The 19,668-nt window shown below is 33.6% G+C and overlaps 2 protein-coding genes across 3 annotated transcripts; both read left to right on the top strand.

The window, feature by feature from the left end:
• Positions 1-311: 311 nt before the first annotated feature.
• On the top strand, positions 312-11,144 carry LOC114518380 (extended synaptotagmin-3-like). Of its 2 annotated transcripts, none has more exons than XM_028538360.1 (24): positions 312-966; positions 3,264-3,305; positions 3,440-3,577; positions 3,655-3,731; positions 4,161-4,227; positions 4,566-4,655; positions 4,792-4,847; positions 5,024-5,144; positions 5,513-5,612; positions 5,903-5,973; positions 6,066-6,151; positions 6,449-6,497; positions 7,130-7,228; positions 7,307-7,378; positions 7,561-7,635; positions 7,716-7,802; positions 8,223-8,372; positions 8,584-8,717; positions 9,262-9,354; positions 9,472-9,546; positions 9,854-9,988; positions 10,372-10,477; positions 10,567-10,616; positions 10,788-11,144. In XM_028538360.1, the coding sequence occupies exons 1-24, from the start codon at positions 640-642 to the stop codon at positions 10,822-10,824; spliced, it is 2,337 nt and encodes a 778-aa protein (XP_028394161.1). In that variant the 5' UTR covers positions 312-639; the 3' UTR covers positions 10,825-11,144. The 2 variants fall into 2 exon arrangements, with proteins under 2 accessions (XP_028394161.1, XP_028394171.1); XM_028538370.1 differs by lacking the exon at positions 312-966 and adding an exon at positions 2,112-2,510 and having other exon boundaries at positions 10,788-11,143.
• Positions 11,145-11,647: 503 nt separating this feature from the next.
• Positions 11,648-18,422, top strand: LOC114517808 (hypoxanthine-guanine phosphoribosyltransferase-like). Its single transcript, XM_028537635.1, has 11 exons — positions 11,648-11,798; positions 13,870-13,973; positions 14,416-14,549; positions 14,839-14,888; positions 14,995-15,060; positions 15,458-15,475; positions 16,599-16,681; positions 17,190-17,197; positions 17,588-17,631; positions 17,838-17,867; positions 18,181-18,422. The coding sequence occupies exons 1-11, from the start codon at positions 11,760-11,762 to the stop codon at positions 18,226-18,228; spliced, it is 624 nt and encodes a 207-aa protein (XP_028393436.1). The 5' UTR covers positions 11,648-11,759; the 3' UTR covers positions 18,229-18,422.
• Positions 18,423-19,668: the final 1,246 nt, after the last annotated feature.

The raw sequence follows: 19,668 nt of genomic DNA, 5'->3' as shown, positions 1-19,668 counted from the left end.
TTGAGGATTATCGAACTTTATCTTGGTTTTCATACGCGAAATCTACTTCCACTAAGACACTAATATTCACTTTAAATTGAAGGTCTCATTCCGATTCCCATGCAGTTTATCCCTTATCTCTACAATGTTTTCGGTATTTTTAGTCGCAACAAAAATGTCAGGAACTGTTCATGTAAAATTTAATATAGTATCACAGTTCAGGGCTTTTCTGTCTGCCACCTGCTTGAGTTATTGTATGCAAATAAGAAACTTGCGGGTTATTTTGTCTGAATATATAAATTTATGGGAACAAGAAGAATAATGTTTGACATTTTGGAGGATAAAATATTTAAAAAGCTCAAATTAAAAAATATTTCAACCATTCGTGGTCCAATAATTGTCGTAAGGATCTTGTGAACGAAAGCTGTTGTCCTCTTATCAAAACTCTTGTTGAAGTGACAGACGGCTGTGTGTTATGAAAGCTAACACGCCATTGGCTAAAAATTAAAATATCTTCTCTTGACATGCGGTTATTGGGTAAACAAAGGTTAAAAAACTGACTTAGTAGTCAGGGGAATATATTATATATAAGTATACATATACATATGTATATGTAACATAAACACGCTTTTGAATGAGACGCGAGAGCTGTGAGCAATAATGGATGAAAATGAAAAGGCAGTTGATGGCACGAAGAAAAAAGAGAAAGACGAAACGACAAAGCCAGAAAGCGTAGAAGCATTTCTGCAAGACATGCATTTCCTGCAGAGGATTGTCACATTTCTAAAATACTTTGGATTATTTCTTTTTGTGTGGCTCCTTGGTTGGCTTGGGTTTAGCTGTCAGTGGGTTCTGTTTGCGGCAATTGGTTATTATGTATTAAAAACCAAACAGGAGAAGCGCGAATGGAAGCAAAAAGTCGGACAAGCTTTGGCAAAAGACGAAGAAGAGGTTATTCGAGCTCGGTTGGGAGATTTACCATCGTGGGTAAGCATTTTGAAGCAATTCTTTATTCGTTATTTTAATACAACCCATCAATTTTTGTGGCCGATCTCGAGCACAAAATGTTTTAGCAGCAAAACGAAGAGTGAAATTTTCGTTTCTCCATTTTATAATATATACTTCTCTGATTATAAATAATTTATCCATATTATATTATATTATATTATATTGAAATGCATATCTTGTATACTTAGTGCGTTTCGTTACTTTATTCTTTGCATCATTATTTCTGTTCTGCTCTATTATACATATACAGTGATTATAGTCAGATGCAGGCAAATGAAGTTCTTTCAGTTAATGATCAAATGGCCGGCGTAAAGCTGTTGAGCAGGCAAACTTTATATATTTGACGAATATATATTATTGCATGTTCATATATACTATACTGGCTTCTTTCCTTTCCCTTAAAACTTTCTAATTTTCCTCAAATTTCTGTCCAATTTATAAAGCCGGCAACATAGAGCTTTTTGCTATTCGCTCTTCGTACGGTGATGTGTCTTACGGGAAAATGAGAGCCTTTCAGCTGTTGTCATTTACGTCACAATGCAAGCTTCGTTGATGAGCATTTGTAGCAGGCTTTTAATTCGTAAACCTTTCCTTTGATGCCGCTTTCCTTTAATTTACCAAAATGAAGTCAAACAGACTCAAACCGTTTTTTTATTGAAATAATCAAATAGATTGATTCGTTAGGAATATAGCGGTAAAACTGCATTTTCCGCGCTTGCAGATGTAGCCTAAATAAGAAAATAACGATATATACGCACAGCGACGTCTTATGAATCAGTTCTATTTTATATTTTGATATAAAGTAATACCAACTTCCATCAATAGTAGAAAATTTCTCGTTGTCAAAGGACTAGACTGATTCATTGCAAGAATTTCGAAGCTTCTCTTAAGTTGTCTTATACTGTATGAGCATATTTCTAAGTTCTTCAAAATTTCTGGCTAAAAGGTACATTTCCGTGAACGCTTGAACCCCTAGCCCCCATAGGCCATACTCTCGCCACCTTGGGCAAGGGGTTGCCCCTTCGCCTTATGCTTCGCCTGATGTCATCATCATTATGAGATACGTCACCATCCTCGTTCCCAGTTCTTTCGCGTAACGCGATAGTTTTAACGCGAAAAATTTTTCGCCAAAGCTATATTCAGTGGTTTGGTTGTAGTGATAGTGAACTGGTTGGTTGGCTGTAGTCGCTGATTTTTGAGAAGCAATGACTGATGTCGAAAGTGGAGGGAAAGATGTGTGCACGAAAGAACAAAGAAATGAAAATAAGCAAGCACCTTCTGTACCTATAACATCAAAAATTCGAGCTTATGCCGGAGTAATCTCGTTCTTAAAATATTTTGGTGGTGGGTTTTTAGTATGGTCCGTTGGTCACTGGGATTTTAACTACGCTTGGCTGTTGTCTAGTATTGCATTTTATACACTTTGGAAATGCTATAAAAAAGATAAAAAATTGGGAATAAAACTAGAACCAGAAATTATCGATGCAAACGATGCTAGCCGTATGAAAGATCTACCGAATTGGGTGCGTCAATACACACATATGTATATGTAATTATGTATATGTAGAGATATTATCGCTTGGTACTTGTGACAGTTATATTTGCTATAGCATGTGGAAATATGTTGAGTGTGTGAGGCAGTTGAGCGTGTCAAGCTTGTTCTGCAACACACTCCCTATATTTAAATATAAACTACACTCCGGAATTTGTTGGATTAACAAATTAGAATATTCTAGCATGATACTTAATAGAATTAGAATACTGTATTATAGTAATCACATATGGTTATTGCCTTATTTTTCCCCTTTTTTATGTTTTATCATGCATCCCTGTTGTGTTGTTGTTTATTGCAACAACAGGTCAGAGCTTACTTTATGTCTTACAAAATTGTCCTAGGTTAAGTCCTGCAATTGCTAATTCTGCTAACCCACTCATGCAGGCAATGATGTTAAATATACCAGTTAATATCAGATTCTTAGTACAATCATAGCTTGCTTACAATTGGTCCAAATTAATGTGTTTTTTTAATATATTGTCATGACATTTAAATTTTTTAAATTTTTAAGTCATTTCTGCATACTAAAACACACATTTCCTTCATTTAAAGACAGGCCATCATCTATTTTGTCCATGACATTACTTAGATCATGCTTAGGACTTTTGACAGGGGAACAGAGAAAAAACAACACAACACATAAGATTAATAGATAAGCTTGTAGTAGGCTGAACTTAAGAGTAAAAAAAATTAAAGTGTAGTTCTCATTGTATCCATGCAGGTGTTTTTCCCAGATGTAGAGAGGGCAGAATGGTTAAACAAGGTTTGTTAGCTATATTTATTGTATGTAATTATCCCATAATAAATGCAAGGAATTTTAGCTAATGTCAAAAATTCAGGCCATTATAGGTACAGCTAGTATCCAAAGTTACCTCTAAACTATATCTTTGTCTATAGTTTGTTGCACAACTCTGGCCTTACGTGAATGAAATGGTGATTAAAATTCTCAAGGAAACAGTTGAACCCAAAATTCAGGAATCTGTGCCCGGAATGTTAAAGTCGATTTATTTCACAGAAATATCTCTTGGAAATCGGGTACAATATTATTTCCTCTACTTCATTTGCAAGTTGCATTCACATATGTTTTTTAAAGTATTGTATGTTATTAAAAGGCTCCTCGTATTGGGGGAATCAAAGTTTACACTGAAAATGTAAAGCGATCAGAAGTGATAATGGACGTTGATGTCATGTATGTACTGCATATAGTATAGCACTATCATATTGCTTTTATTTATAAAATATATTATAAATTTACATGATAAGAAGTGATAGGTATCCATGAACCAAAAGTTCTAGGAATCTAGGAAAAATATTTTATAATATTTTATTATTAGTAGTGACAATAATAATAATATTTGGAGTTTAAAGCTCGTAAATTTACACTGTTATATGATCTGATGTGCATTGCAATATGCTTGCTGGTTGCATATTGACAAAATACAGTATAATAATTAAGATTCTTGAATTTCACATTTATTTATTTGTTTTACATGCTGTATTACTAACTTATTAAGTCATTAGTTTGTAAAAACAGCACATTTTGCATATAGTGAATGTTTACTACAAGTTAATGGTTTAAGTTAATTATCATATAATTATTTGCAATTTGAATATTTAGATATTCTGGTGACGCAGATTTTGAATTATCTGTCAAGTGCGTAACTGTAGGCATTGAAGATGTTCAGGTGTGTAATTGCATTCAGCAAAATCATTAACATCCAAGTAACAATTAGTTTAGTAGGAATTTTCAGCCTCAACTAGTACCTAGGGTGATTCTCTGGTCACACACATGACAGTGCTATTCTATTTTGTTACATGCAAAATATGAAGCCTGAAGAAACAGCAATGTCACATGTGTGACCAGAGAATCACCCAGTACATACACTACATGGAGTTCAATTATGAGCTTCAATTGTTTACTTAGTATATGTATGGTACCTAATTCTTCCAACCTTATGATGCAGTGGACAGATAGATGTGCGGAGTTGCATGCATTCGCCTGAAATAAGGTTTTATTTTTAAGCTTCGAGGTACTCTACGTGTCATCATGTCTCCACTTGTTCCTGCCTCTCCACTGATTGCTGGTATCTCTGTGTTTTTCTTAGATCAACCGGTATGTGATTTCCCTCATTAAAACAGCATAAAGGGAATATACTGTAATTCTGTATCATTATTAAGGACATAACATAGACAACATCATTCAACTAAATCTATATATAACATATAATTTTTTTATTTATTGTTTTTAGGAATTGGATTTCAACCTTACAAATCTTCTTAATATACTTGATGTACCAGGTCTCAGGTACTCATATAATAGGGAAAGTAGATAAATACTGTAATTTTAAGTAAAAATGTAATTTGGAAACTTATTATATAGCAACCCAAAAAAAAAACACTTGTATCTCTGGAACTGAACCCGTAAAATATGTATTGCAATTATGACTCACGGTTTGTTTGATTTTTTTAAAAAAAATTTAGTAACATCCTGCGTGGGGCTATTGGCGATGTCATTGCATCATTCTGTGTCCTTCCAAATCGAATTACAATACCATTATTAAATGACAGCAGCATATTTGATTTGAAATATCCTATGCCAAAGGTAGGTTGGAACATTTCATGTAGCACATTAGCAAAAACTGATCTCTTGCAATATTCACCTATCGTACTGATTTCACAAACTAAAACTGAGTAAAAAGTAATTGCTACAGTTTCATTTTATTATAATTTCAGTCTTCAGAGATTGCAAATGGCTATTGTTTTACTTTTATATCTAAGAGCGGCGAATCTTTAGCTTTAGAGCTAATTATATATTTTAGCTAATAAAACATTGCTGGAAATATCACTGTAAATTTCTGTTGTTTTGTGTTGGAAACTAAGGCTGCGGCGCTGCCGACTATACACTTTTGCTTCTGCCTCCTGTGAACACGATTAGCCAATAATTGTGTGATTTTGCCCCGCCATATACAGGGCGTGATCAGACTTGAAGTAATTGAAGCACGTGATTTGGAGAAAAAAGATATTGGGTTCCTAAAGAAAGGGTCAGCGGATCCATTTGTTGTTGTTAAAAGTAAGTGGATACCAATCTAAATGTAGTAGCTTGCAGTGTTTGTTTCTAGTAACTTGCCTCTGTTATCATTTCTAATAACTTGAGGCAGTTGAGTGTGTTAGTTTCTGGTAATTTGTTGTTGGTATGTTGGTATGGTATTAGGTGTTGGTATAAGTTTTAGTAACTATAGTGCTTGTATACGTTTCCAGTAAAGTATAGGTTTAAAAAGGTTTTTTAGTCAGTTTTACAGTATCTGTCGGAGAAATTTTATATCGCGCGGTTAATTCTTTTTTTGGCCAATGAATGTTTAGTTGGATCCGAATCATTTCAAACTGAAGTGAAGAAAAACACGCTTTCTCCGAACTGGAGTGAAACATTTGAGGTACGCTATTCATGTAAGAAAGTAGAAAGAGCTCGTTTAGTTTTTCGATATTAATATATAGATTACATCATGTACCATATGTCGCGTTTTAGTTTTTTGTTGATTTCCCAAACGGACAGAAGATTCGGTTACACCTTTTTGATTACGACAAGGCCTCCGATAACGAATCAATGGGATAGTAAGTTTTTTCCTTTGCTCTAATGCATTGTAGATTAAAGTTTTCTAGGTTTTTTCTCTTGTACTGCAGGTATATAGCAATTGACCTGTGAAGATCATGCAGCAATACTATATAAATGTACCATCGGGTGGTATATCACGGGGGTAGTATATCATCGGGGTAGTATATCATCGACGCTATAGCGCTTCGGTCCCCCTGATAGTTCAATTTTAGTGTATGATTTGCTCACATGGCCATACAGCAACGCGGTAGCCACATGCAAATTTATCAGGCCTATTGTATTTTCTTTACATTAAGTATCGAGTTGGACATATCCGCTGTTGCTGCGCAAGGAATTGTGGATTTGGTAAGATATTATAAAAGCACTACATTCCAGCTGATTACTATAGTTGGAAAATGCAAAAGGGGTAGTCACTGGGACTAGATGAACCGTTACTATAAATTGCACTGCTTAGGTATTTTAACATCTCGTAATCACAATCAAGTTGCACCCCCCGGCCGGAAGGGTGCTGGGAGAAGTGCAAATTTGAGGTCAAAATAGAAGTTATGTACGAAATCATTGCAAAGTTATAAGTATTGTGTGTATTTGGAAGTTTTAAGTCTTCTGAGGCTCCCACATTCGAAGTAGTCCACCTTATGGCATTATAACCATACGAATATTATATAAGCAAGGCTGCTGAAATCTTGTTAGGCAGCTGGAATAAATTTGGTAATTGTTATAATATGCTTGGGCTGTTGATGTGCATCCGACCGAATCTGGTAATAAAAATTAACAGATCAGGTCACACTAACTTATGGTCTTATTTTTATAATTTTTCAAACAAACATACCTTAAAATATTTCTGACAGCTGGCGTTTTTGCAGCCATATCTTTGGCGTTTGTACCCGTATCTCTGACAGCCGGCGTTTGTACCCATACCTTTTCCGTGTGGGTATATCTAGTAAATCGTTGTAACTAATTTAACCATTATTTTATAGTGGATGCCACTGGAAGAGACGAAGTCGGGAGAATTGCACGTGAAATGTACATGGTTTACCTTATCAAGTGATCCTAAAGATTTAGTCGTTGCAAAACACGTATGTTCCAATTCCATTCGTTTTAACCACTTTACCTCTCTTGTTGCAAATAAAGCAAATAACAATTTTGCTTTGTAGGATGAGAAAAGTGATGATCTACTAGCTAATGCAGCATTGTTTGTAAAATTGGACTGCGCAAAGAAATTACCGGTCAGTCAATAACAGTAGTTTTTGGGTTAGGGTTAATCAATGAATGATGAATCAATTAATGAATCAATCCCAATCTTGCACAATTTCGTGAAGTCCCGTAACGAGACTAACTGAGTAGTTGTGACGAGTCAACATGCACATTTTATCGCCTAAACTATATTTCGTATTATATATATTCGTAGGTTGCAAACAAAGTGAAACGATCAACAAGTGCAATGTGTAAACTAACGTTAGGGAATAAGACTGTTCAAAGCCAGGTAATTGTGTTATCTGTTTTGTAACATCATGAAAATATACAAGTGACTATACGATAGATATATCGTTCAAATTTTTCTAGGTTGTTGAAGATACTTTGAATCCTGTGTGGGATGAATTTTATCGTTTCTTGGTTTTTAATGCAAAATATCAAGAACTGAACATTGAGGTGCTGAATGTTTATTTTTGTTACCTTGTTATTCGCTTGTCTAATGAAATGTTTCCGTGCACGTATTTTAAAATCTATGCATGATGAGATGAGAAAGTAAGGTCAGAACTCAGAAAATAACAAAAATATGAAATTATTGCGATGTTCGTGATACCCCCAATTTTCCACTGAGAGAGATTGATTGAGAGATTCTTGCGATGTCATTGCATTGCATGAATGGACAACCAGTTCGACTTTTTTCAGGGCCGTAGCTAGACCGCTTAATTGGGGGGGGGGGTGTATATTCATATATTCATGTTTATATACCGTAGGAACAATAGCGTACAAAAGAAATCAGTCGGGCATAAGACGAATATATGAATATACACCCCCCCCCAATTAGGCTTCTAGCTACGGCCCTGAGTTTATTTTAACATTTAGGTGATTGACAGTAACAAAGAGAAGAACATCGGCGTGTCGGAGATTCAGTTGAACAGTTTGATCGATGCTGAAGATATGTCGGTTGAACAGCCTTTTCTACTTCGTGATTCCGGTTATGAAAGTTCTGTTGTGTGTGAACTAAAACTAAGGGTATGTAACATTTGATTTTTATTGAGTACATTACTCGAAAACCCAGTTTATACACTACACTAAAGTTGGTTCGCGTGCCAATAAATTGACTGTAGCGTAAACAGAGCTGCTCAAAGCCTTACGTGGGAAAGGGGACATAGTATTTCTTGAGCAATCGATTGACGGATATTATAACCACAATAATAACATGTAACATCTTTTGAATTGATAGGCTCTTGTAAACAGAAAAGTTAATTATGATGCGTGCGAGATTTCAGAACAAAGTGATGCTAAATCGGAAGCAAAACAAGCTCAAACTTCTCAAGAGGAAGGGAAACCTGTTCCCATTGCAGAGAAAGTAGGAAGGTATACATACCAAGGATTTGGTATACGAGAATTTTTTTATATAATACTATTCCGCCATGATATTTACCATTGTCCGTCCGGTTACCAGATAATTTTTTCCCTGAAGTATACGAAGTAATCGCAACTATAAAAAGAATTATCGTGGTCGCATGTGACGTATTTGTGACCATCTTATTGGCGTTCTGCGGCTCATTCAACTTCCTGCTTCTTCGTACCAACTTCGCATCTAACTTGCAATCCGCAATCGACGGATTCACCGACCTGCCATTCATTGCCCTCGTTTCAACCTGTAATGTTTTTGCTGTGCCTGCCTATCTGCTTTTATTTATAAACTTTCTCCGGTTAAGCCAAAACACTCCTTTAGTTGCATGGGGTAAACGCTCAGCGAGCGTCTTCTCATTAATAGAAACCTGCATCAAATCTATCTGACGGCTACTATAATAAATCAGTTGGTCGTCCATGCACGTGCTCATTTATAGAACGCGTAATAATGCATGTGCTTAAACATATAGAACGCCTTAAAAGCTTTCTATTTTTCGTATAGTGAAGAAACCGCTAATGTCCGTCAAAGAAAGCCTGCTTCTGCCCCGACGGAACCTGATTCCAAACCGACAATAGAGTCCAAACCATCTCCCGGGTAGGATTTATTTCAAGCTATAGTAGATTCGCAATTGGGGAAATGGTTCATTTTAGAGTAGATTAATATCATGTATGCAGGTCTTTTTAAAACAATGTCTCTGTATATTCATTTTAGGGAACAAACTGGTGAAATTGAACTATCTATTACACATAAAGACAAGATACTTACTGTCGTTGTCCATTCAGCAAGGTAAATGTAAACACAGAACACGATACTTAAATCAACAAACTATATTAATATATATATATATAATTATATTAATATATACTATATAATAATATATATATATATATAGTAGTTAATACATGAATTTTGAAATTATGAAAGGAAATACGCGCTTGCACTGAAAAAGTAAAACTACCACAATTGATTTCCTAGTCAAGTCAGGTTATATAGGGTTAGGCCTTAGGGTGCTTCATATATACAATATTAAATATTTTGTAAATGAAAGTTCATCTGTAATGGAAAATGTTTTATTTGTTATGCTGTTTTTCAGGGGTTTACAACCTTGTGATTCGGATGGTCTTGCTGATCCGTATGTGCGGATGTATCTTCTTCCCGAAAAATCAAAATCTTCTCGTCGCAAGACAGAGGTAGTCAAAAATTCATTGGAACCTAAGTTTAATGAAAGGTACGTATGTCGTATGGCAAGAAATTTTATTGCGTTGTATCATCTATTATATGGGCTTTGCAAAAAGTGTGAAAGACAGTGACAAGTAAACTCATAAAGAAAACTATTCAGTTCAATCAGCAGGCTACGACTTATTTATTATATTCGTCGATATATTTGTGTTCTACATTATTCATTTCTTTTGGAGTTTATTTGTTTTACGGTCAGTGAACATGAATATATATAAGTCGACGCTGGGATCATCACCTAGTGGTTTACGTTGCTTTTATGTTGTTGAACTGTCGGTGAAATTTTTGCCATTATAAAGAATACGAATGCGTGAAAATTTTTCAAAATACCTGTGCAGGTCGTTATGTGAAATTGTCATTGATATCATCATTTAGTTTTGAATGGACTCTGGATAGAAACGAAGTTCCTAAGAAAAGTTTAGAAGTAATTGTGAAAAATGATGTCTCATTTTTCTCAAGAGCCAAGACAACGATGGGAAGAGTAAGTCACTTGTTTTATGTTAATAGAACAAATAAAACTATTGTGTATTTAACGATGTAGCTGTCCCCGTTTTCATCATTTCTCAACAGATTGTTTTGGAATTGTCATCTTTGAATATGGAGAAATCTGATGCCACATGGTAAATATGAAACATTATATATTTGCAAATTAAGTTTAAGCAAAAAAACATGACATGCACTATAATATATGACAACTAACCAGTGCAACATTAATATTATAATACTCCATTAGACTGTTAGTAGAAAACATCTCTTTCGTCGCTTCTGCATGCACGATTTATGTTTTTTAGGTATCAGATTTATGATGACCCTGATGACAGTGATTAAACGCAGGGATACGCAGCAGTATATTTACATGTTTCCATCTGCACCACTGTTTTTGTTGAATAGCGATATAGTTTTGTAAAATTTAGCGGCAATTACATGACCAATAGTTGGAATTTATGTTTCATCTATATATCAGTTTATTTCATTCGTTTCTAGATTGTTAGTATATTGTATCAGAAATAAAAAAATGCACTAAATATGCTGCCATGTGTAGACTATTTTGACTTAATTTAAAACGAATATCAAACGAAAAATTTCGTTCGACCGAAAAGCTCATCCTAGTGGAATTGAGAACAGTCAAGTTTGATTAATACATTTATACCATTAAAATTCCGAAGAAATATGTAAATTTATTATTTTATACTTATAGCAAACCATTTCCCTCCAACCAATTCTTCAGTTTAATCAGTTATTATTTTCTTGTACGTTTGCATGGTGACGTCAAATAAGTAAACTAGCTTGTAGGTACACCACGTAAGTATTTAATACTGCAAAGCTTTCGGTTAACTGCAGTAATAAATACTTACGTGGTGTACCTAGGGCTACAAGCTAATTTACTTAATTCGAATTCTTCAGTTCTTCAAAAATATTTAGCATCAAATGTGGTATAACAACTGGCTAAAATAGACAAAACACTTCTCGACGTTTCGACCTGAGGGCCTTTGTCAGGAAAGTTAGTATGACAAACATATCATGTTAAGTGTCTATTTTAGGCTATTTTATACATTTGATGCTACGTTATATCTTCAAAAGTATGTTTGTTTTTGTTCAGTCCAGTTTCGTACTGCGGTCTGTGACGATAATCCAGTGCGTACGAGTTCACTGGTGCGTACGTACGCCTACCAGCTTACGAAGTACGAAGTTCATTGTGTGCCTATAAAATTCTGAGAGAATTTGCAGCAGTTTTGACCACCAGAAGCTATAAGAGTTCGCGCATGAGACATTTTAATAGCAACATGGCAGGTTTTATCAAGGTAGGATTACAGAAGTATTTTATTGTGGAAATCCTAGGCAAATAGCGATTTATACCCATGTCTCTCCATGGGCCCACCAGGCTAGCTGCAGCAAGCATAAATTTTTCCTATATATGTACAAAGGATAATAAAGCCTTACATATAATAAAGAGAAATGATATTACGAAAGAATAAAAGTTGGCTATGAGCTTATCCAGCCTTTAAATGACCCCAAAAGGGGTTTAGCCCCATACAGTTTCACATGGTGAGTTTGACCACTTTAAGGATTGCATTTTCTGCCACACATACATACAGCTTGCTGGTTATGCAGCAGGCCAACGTTTTTTTAAATGCATATGAAAAAGAAACTAATGTTTTCCAATACTTGGCATTTTGTAAAATCAGAATGGTGATTGGTCATGATTAATTTGTAGCTAGTCTGTTCTGTGGCAGCCAAGGTTGCTAGCAGATTTTAACTTAAAGCAGATTTTCAAGTGGCAGAAGCTTGAAACTATAAAAAAGTGGACAGAGACACAGATAACAACATAATGAGGGTTTAAGAAAGACTAATTTGGGTGGTTTGAATAGCACTTGGGACTTTTCTCTTTATATATTGGCTTCATTTGTATTTAGTTAGTTAACTTCTGAAGAAGGCTGCAGCATGTGGCCGAAAATCTAATTAGAAATTAATTAATTAGAAATCTAATTAGAATTGCATATGTTGTGTAATATGATTGAAATCTCATGTAATCTCATTGTAATCATATGGAATTCTAATTAGACTTTGAGTATCTATCTATCTGCGGCCATTGTTTTTGCAAATGAGTGTATATATACATATACATATATTGATGTAAATACAATTAAGTAAAGTATCCAAGAAGAAAGAGTGCTCGATATCAAAATTTAATAGAGCGATTAAAATAAAATCAATGAAATATTACAAAATTTTGAATATATTGTTCGCTACACTCTGTGTTTCACGTTTCTTCTGAAATGATCATCAGGCGATCATCAGGCACACAGAGTGTAGCGAACAATATATTCAAAATTTTGTAATATTTCATTGATTTTATTTTATATTGATGTAAATATATATATATATATATATATATATATATATATATATATATATATATATACATCAATAAAAAAAAAAAGAAATAATTTATTTTACGTTTCGGGGCAAGCCCCTTCGTCAGAAACGAAATAACAATCTGTTCACCGTCCTTCAAACCTATATAGCCTAATTACCTGAAAATTAGCATAACCATACACTTAACAATCTTTCCTCTCATATATATATATATATATATATATATATATATATAATATATATATATATATATATATATATATATATATGAAGGTGCTTGTGGAAACATGTCTGGTATATTATGAACTTGTTGTATTAATGATTTCCTCAGACATAAAATTAACTATTTATTTGTTAATATCCAAACGTTTCGCCGGTCAAGGCTTCTTCAGTGGAATGGTTAGTAGCAATATTAAGATCCTAGTGTATATACAGGTATGTACAATTAAAAATTCATAGCTTATTTCTATACTAAACGGAAGTAATAAACATGCTAGTCATGCATTAGTGATAAGTTTTACTTAGGATCTTGCATTCAAATATTCGAAATGACGAAGAACGAAGATATATAGAGGCTCATGAAATACAAAACCAATCTGAAGACATTATGAACGGTTGTGTTGGGAAAACAATTTGTATATAGAACGATTTTAACATATAGAATTGTATATATCGAAACCATTTTTAACCCATAGAATTTTAATAGACATTTATCCTAAGTAAAACTTATCACTAATGCATGACTAGCATGTTTATTACTTCCGTTTAGTATAGAAATAAGCTATGAATTTTTAATTGTACATACCTGTATATACACTAGGATCTTAATATTGCTACTAACCATTCCACTGAAGAAGCCTTGACCGGCGAAACGTTTGGATATTAACAAATAAATAGTTAATTTTATGTCTGAGGAAATCATTAATACAACAAGTTCATATATACATATATATATATATTAATATATATTATAATATATATATATATCTTTCATAGATTGAAGATGGACACACTTTTTCCAAAGAAATGTTTTGCATTCCTCATCATTATGAAGATTTCCTGGAGTCAGTCATGATTCCTAAAGGCCTTATTCTTAACAGGTCAGTAAAGACATATTCTCTGCTTGGCATCCTAAATATCATCAGCAGCATCTTACATGAAATCTTATTTAAGAATAATTTAATACAAGAGGAATTTGCTGCTTAACTTTGGTTACCATCCTCAAGAAACTAGACAACCTCATTTCACAAATTAATACTGGTATTACTGGATGTTGGTTTCTTTTTTAGTAGACTACAGTAGATTCCTGCTTGATGGACTTTGTCCAAAAGGATTTTTCCTTACAGTTTTATTTGTTTATTTGCAAAGATGGCTATGACATAATTCCTAAAATTTTATAAAAAAAGTCAACAAGTAAATCATGACAAAATTGAAATTAATATCATAAAATATCATTATAATTTACTATGTCCATGACACTTTTGGTAATTGTTTAAAATATGTTTTGTTTAAAATATGAGAAAACGTAGTTATTCTTTTTAGAGTTGAACGATTAGCTCGTGATATTTGTCGTGATTTTTGTCATGGTCCATTAGTAGCTCTTTGCTGTTTAAAAGGTGGTTACCAATTCTTCTCACATTTGAGTGAATTTATCATCAATTATAATGGGAATTCAGGTGAGTGTGATTGGTTAATTTATTCTATTCAGCGTCATGAAGTCTTTAAGTTGGACACAACCATTTGACACAACTCTTTTAGTTGCACAATGTAAACGGTGTTGAAAACAAATAAGTACATCATATGTGACAGCGGTTGAATAACAATTAAACAGGAAAGACAATGTAGTTTAGTTGGAGTGGAATTAAATTATTGACTATTGTTCAAACATGCAGCACAGTGTAGCAAAAGCTTAGCCTTGGACGCTATGTATAATGCAATTGGCATTAATTTTTTGCTTGGTTTTAGGTCAGTCAGTCCCATTTTCGATTGATTTCATACGTCTGAAGAGCTACGAGGTATTCTTATCCTGTTTACTAGTCTCTTGACAGTTTAATAAGGTTAGACAACACTTGTCTTTGAATCGTATATTCACTTTACCCAATTCTGTTCTATTATGTTTAGAATGATTCCTCTACTAATGACGTTAAAATTATCGGCGGGGATGATTTATCTTCTATAACTGGAAAGGTGAAAATTTTAAAATATTAGCTTTATATTTAAATATCCTTGATACTGATTTGTTTTCAAACGTAGCATAGCCATAAGTAAATTACAATTTTCAAAAACAGTTTTTAAGTCAGGAGAACAGTCACCAAAAAGGATATATACGCGTACTTTCATGTCGGTTAGGCTGGATTTCCACTTGCAGAGAAATAGTTTGCTAGCGAAATATTTGCATATTTTCTTTTGAAATGAAAGAGTCAAGCTAAACTAATTTATTTATTCTTTCAAAATTCAAAAGAAAATATGTAAATATTTTATTTTTCAAAATGTTTACTTATTATGTCTATTGCTTATATACATTTAAGTTTACCATGGTCGCATAACTTGTATTTGCCATTAAAAGTAGATTTTTATGTTTTAGAACGTTTTGATTGTTGAGGTATGTTGTTGTCTTTTCACTATAGAATGTAACAAAATAGTCTTGTACACCTGTTACATACCATATGTTGAGTCAACTGAATACTAAAAATCATGCATATCTGTATGGTAATGATCTGTACAGGGCGATTAAATGTAATTGACATCTCCGTGTTTCCCAAAGAAAACTCTTTTTCTTAAAGCCCAAAAGGCCTAAGTTGGCCAGGCGCGTACCGCGGTCTTCCCAGTTGGGAGGGGGTGTCGCTTAGGATTTACCGACGAAGACCAAAAAAAGCACATTTTTATTTATGGAGAAATATAATTGAGGGATAAAACTTGTGTCGTTTCAGAAATCACTATACATGAATCAATTAACTTAAAAGTACTACAGCGTCACGGAGTAAGTAATAAATATCTTTCACTTACTCTGTGAAGCGTAGACAATAAAATTCACGCGCCTTTTTATAATTTTATTTATCTAATGGGTGGTCCATTGCTCTCGTCGCTTAATGCCATGAATTCAATTTACCGACCATTTTGAAACTTCAATTCCCGACCATTTTGAGACAAAAAAGGCGTATCACACTCCCTGCACCCCTCTCCTGCTCGGTACACCCCTGCAATTGGCACCAGAAGTGTCTCGAATATATTTTTGATTTTCCGGCAATAAAGAAATAAGCCTCATTATAAGAATCATTAAGGTTTTCACATTTCAATTTTCAAAGTCACTGTCAGAAAAGTTCTTTGTTATGCGGAGTAATTATGTCATACTGAAAATCGAATTATACACTGTAACCCCACCTAAATATTATGGCGTCTTATGATTGTCTATTTCCAACGATTGTATTTTTTGTTATACTTTCTAAATGTTATACTTTCTATATTTGTTGGCACTGTAAATCGTATAGTGAACAATTTTGCCCTATATAAAAGTCGGTTTCTTGGGAATTCTTTAGTTCCGCGCCTCATAGCAATGCCTCTGCATATATATAGGCATGCATATAATTGTTATATGCCCGAAGCTCTTTTAAGACTTTATCGAAAACAATTTGTGGCATGCATTCATATATTAAGTTGGTGGATAGATACATAGATAGAAAGATGGATAAAAAGAATGATATAGGTAGTCTCACAATTTTATCTAGGATATTATTGATACTGGAAAGACGATGGAAAAGATGCTTCAAATTGTTTCACAATTTAAACCGGCTCAGGTTAAAGTCGTCAGGTATATGTTTCTCGATTATTTTAGAACAATGCAGAATACCGTTTATTATTCACTTTATATGCATGTATATGCATGCATGGTACAGAACAGCGCAGAAATTGGTGTTTACTTAGTTTCAAGCCGAGCTGTTTAACAATTGCGCATTTCTGTATCGCTATATATAAATAGACTATTGAATAAGTTTCAAAAGTTCAATTTTTCTTGCATGTTCAAGTCTTATCCTCCCATGGCCAATCTTCATTTTAGCGAATCGAAATAAATCGTTGTCGCATGTGACATATTTGTGACCATCTTGTTGGCGTTCAGCGGTTCATTCAACTTCCGTACTAACTTCAGCCGCTCTTTCGACTTCCAGTTTCTTTGTGCTAAACATATATATACCGTTTCCCCGAGTTGTAAAACTGTATTTGCGTTCGTTTAACGCCTTTGGTGAATGTTAACTATTAGCTGCTAAAGATATTTTATTTTATTTTAAAGTTAGAACACCTATGAAAAAATCGAATTACAGACCTGATTGTAAGTGTTAATACGTACTCAGAAGAACAACATAAACCGAAGACTTGATCTTTGAATAGTTTAAAATTATACTAATTAAGAAAGAAATACGTGCATGGTAGTATAATTAGTTTCATGCACTAAAAAGCATGATAGCTTGTCAGTTAACCGTCTATTTTATACCAACTCGAGTGTCTGTGACACAGCGAAACGGGACACACTAACGGGCTTAAACATGGCCAAACTCTTTATACCCTTCTCGTCATTTCTTAATTCTTGTTTCATGCCCTTCTCGTTATTTCCTAATTTTTAATATACTATTCATTATTATTATGTCATTTTTCCTTAATTCATTCTGGTTTGACATTAACTTCTTCGATATTTTTAACATTACAAACCTCTTTCCTATAGATATTGGTTTTGAAATCCCAAATCATTTTGTTGGTTATGCCATAGTAAGTTCGTTTTATTTTCGCTTTGAAATTATACAAATTAAGAAAGTGCATGATGACCGATCCTGTTTTGAAGTCTGATGATGCACGCTCATGCAAGCTTTGAGGTCGATCGAATGTTACGTACTACAGGGTGATCAAAGTTAGTCGCAAGTAATTCATTCATGCTTTTGTTTTAAACTAGTATTGTTCTTTATCATTCGTTTTAGGATTACAATGAATATTTCAGAGATTTAAGTGTAGGTGAATGTTATAGTACCTTATTTTTTTGTTTTAATTATATAACCACAAAGTAATTAGATCACTCAGATCAGGCAATCTGTTTTTCATCATCTTATTGTAAACAATAATTCCTCGCTTTATTTTTTCCTGTAATTTGATTGGTTACTATCACAGATTTCAGCATAAATCAGCCTCATGCATATATATCCAAGTGATTTAAAAATTGCTGATACTATACATGGCGTATTAATAAGTACCCCTATTGAAATCAAGCTTTGGTTAGAATTTTGTTTATATTTATATAAACAAAACATTATGTTTTTTCCACAGCATATCTGCGTTATCAATGGAAAAGGAATAAAGAAATATGAGAAATAGATCGGGCTAAAGAAATGAAGAAATCATCGACGAAACGACTACTGATTTATGACTGATTTTTACAAACGGCATCTATACAATCGGCAATTCCAAACATATCCGGGAGTAATCCCGAAAATATGAAATCGTTCTATTTTAAATGCATTAAGATATTAAATTAATACATATATTTGTGATGAAAATTTCTACTTATGATGGTGACTCACCATTTCTACTGACGATGGTGTACAGCAAAGATAAATGGGACGAGTATTGAACCTTTTTTCTTGAGTGACTCCAACGATTGTTTGCAGACCCGTTAGAAGGGCCAAAAACATTGGGAGGGTGCTGCGAGATGTGACCAGGTCAGCAATGGAGAACTCTGGCTGTCATCTGTCAAAATTCATATTCATTCATATATATTCATTCGCTGAGCCAGCGACACGGTCTTTTAGGGTTAGCGTAGCCAAATAGTATAGTAATTATTGGGTTAGCGTAGCCCAAATAGGGTTACAAGCAAATAATCAAATTAATGGCGAAGAAAAATAAAAACTATCCTCGCTTTGAGAATATTGAGTAATAAATAATAAGGATTGTCGCAGGACGAGATGTTGAAGCATTCTCGCAGGATGATCTGTTCAAAGATCGTCGCAGGATGAGATTTAGAAGTATCCTCGCAGGTGTATTAGTCGCAGTGTGGCATGAGGAACAAAAGGCCTTATACGTTTTAGGGCACCTATACCTCTTTTTTGCACAGTTTTCTTACATGAATTTTCCAGGACATATTTTCATCAATATATGTACCAAGAGATTTTGTAAAAGTAACTTGTCTGATTGGAACATTATCAATCATCATGCAATGAAGGAGATGCCCAAGAATGTGAAAGGCAATTTGATAGATCATGGATGTAAATTAGAAACAAAACTTGGCCCTAATATGGATAGTAACCGCGTCCGAACGAGCCGAAAACCGGCGTATGTAACCGCGATCGAACGAGCCGAAAACCAGAAAACGTATAGATATATAACCGCGTCCGAACGACCCGAAAACCGGCGCGTACGTAACTGAACTGAACTGAAACCTTTAATCACGGTAGACTAATCAGGATTCATATATACATATATTATATATATTATATATATATAATATATATATATATATATTATAATAATTATATTATAATATATTATAATATATATATAATATATTAATATATATATAATTATATATATATATATATATATATATTTTTTTAAAATTTATATAGCGCAAAATACATATGTATATGATCTAATGCGCTTTACATGAAATAAGATAAATACAACCAAGATATAAGTACAGTATTAATTTACAAATAACTAAAACTATATTTGATAAAACTACACCTACTGTTCATATGCTAATTTAAAAAGATACGTTTTTAAAGATGATTTAAAATTAAGCAAACTGTTCTCAGCTCT

Source organism: Dendronephthya gigantea, unplaced genomic scaffold (genome assembly GCF_004324835.1).
Source record: "Dendronephthya gigantea isolate DGI-Jeju-01 unplaced genomic scaffold, DenGig_1.0 000000F, whole genome shotgun sequence".
Lineage (NCBI taxonomy): Eukaryota > Metazoa > Cnidaria > Anthozoa > Malacalcyonacea > Nephtheidae > Dendronephthya > Dendronephthya gigantea.
The sequence above is the reverse complement of the archived record's forward strand: the minus strand, read 5'-3'. Positions and strand labels throughout refer to the sequence as shown.

Bases quoted from the DNA above. Each gene is read 5' to 3' on its own strand.
- LOC114518380 (XM_028538360.1), top strand. From the start codon at position 640: ATGGATGAAAATGAAAAGGCAGTTGATGGCACGAAGAAAAAAGAGAAA. The intron at 967-3,263 runs GTAAGCATTTTG...GTATCCATGCAG, and splicing joins TGGGAGATTTACCATCGTGG to GTGTTTTTCCCAGATGTAGA. The intron at 7,803-8,222 runs GTGCTGAATGTT...TTTAACATTTAG, and splicing joins ATCAAGAACTGAACATTGAG to GTGATTGACAGTAACAAAGA.
- LOC114517808 (XM_028537635.1), top strand. From the start codon at position 11,760: ATGAGACATTTTAATAGCAACATGGCAGGTTTTATCAAG. The intron at 14,550-14,838 runs GTGAGTGTGATT...GCTTGGTTTTAG, and splicing joins CAATTATAATGGGAATTCAG to GTCAGTCAGTCCCATTTTCG. The intron at 17,632-17,837 runs GTAAGTTCGTTT...CATTCGTTTTAG, and splicing joins ATTTTGTTGGTTATGCCATA to GATTACAATGAATATTTCAG.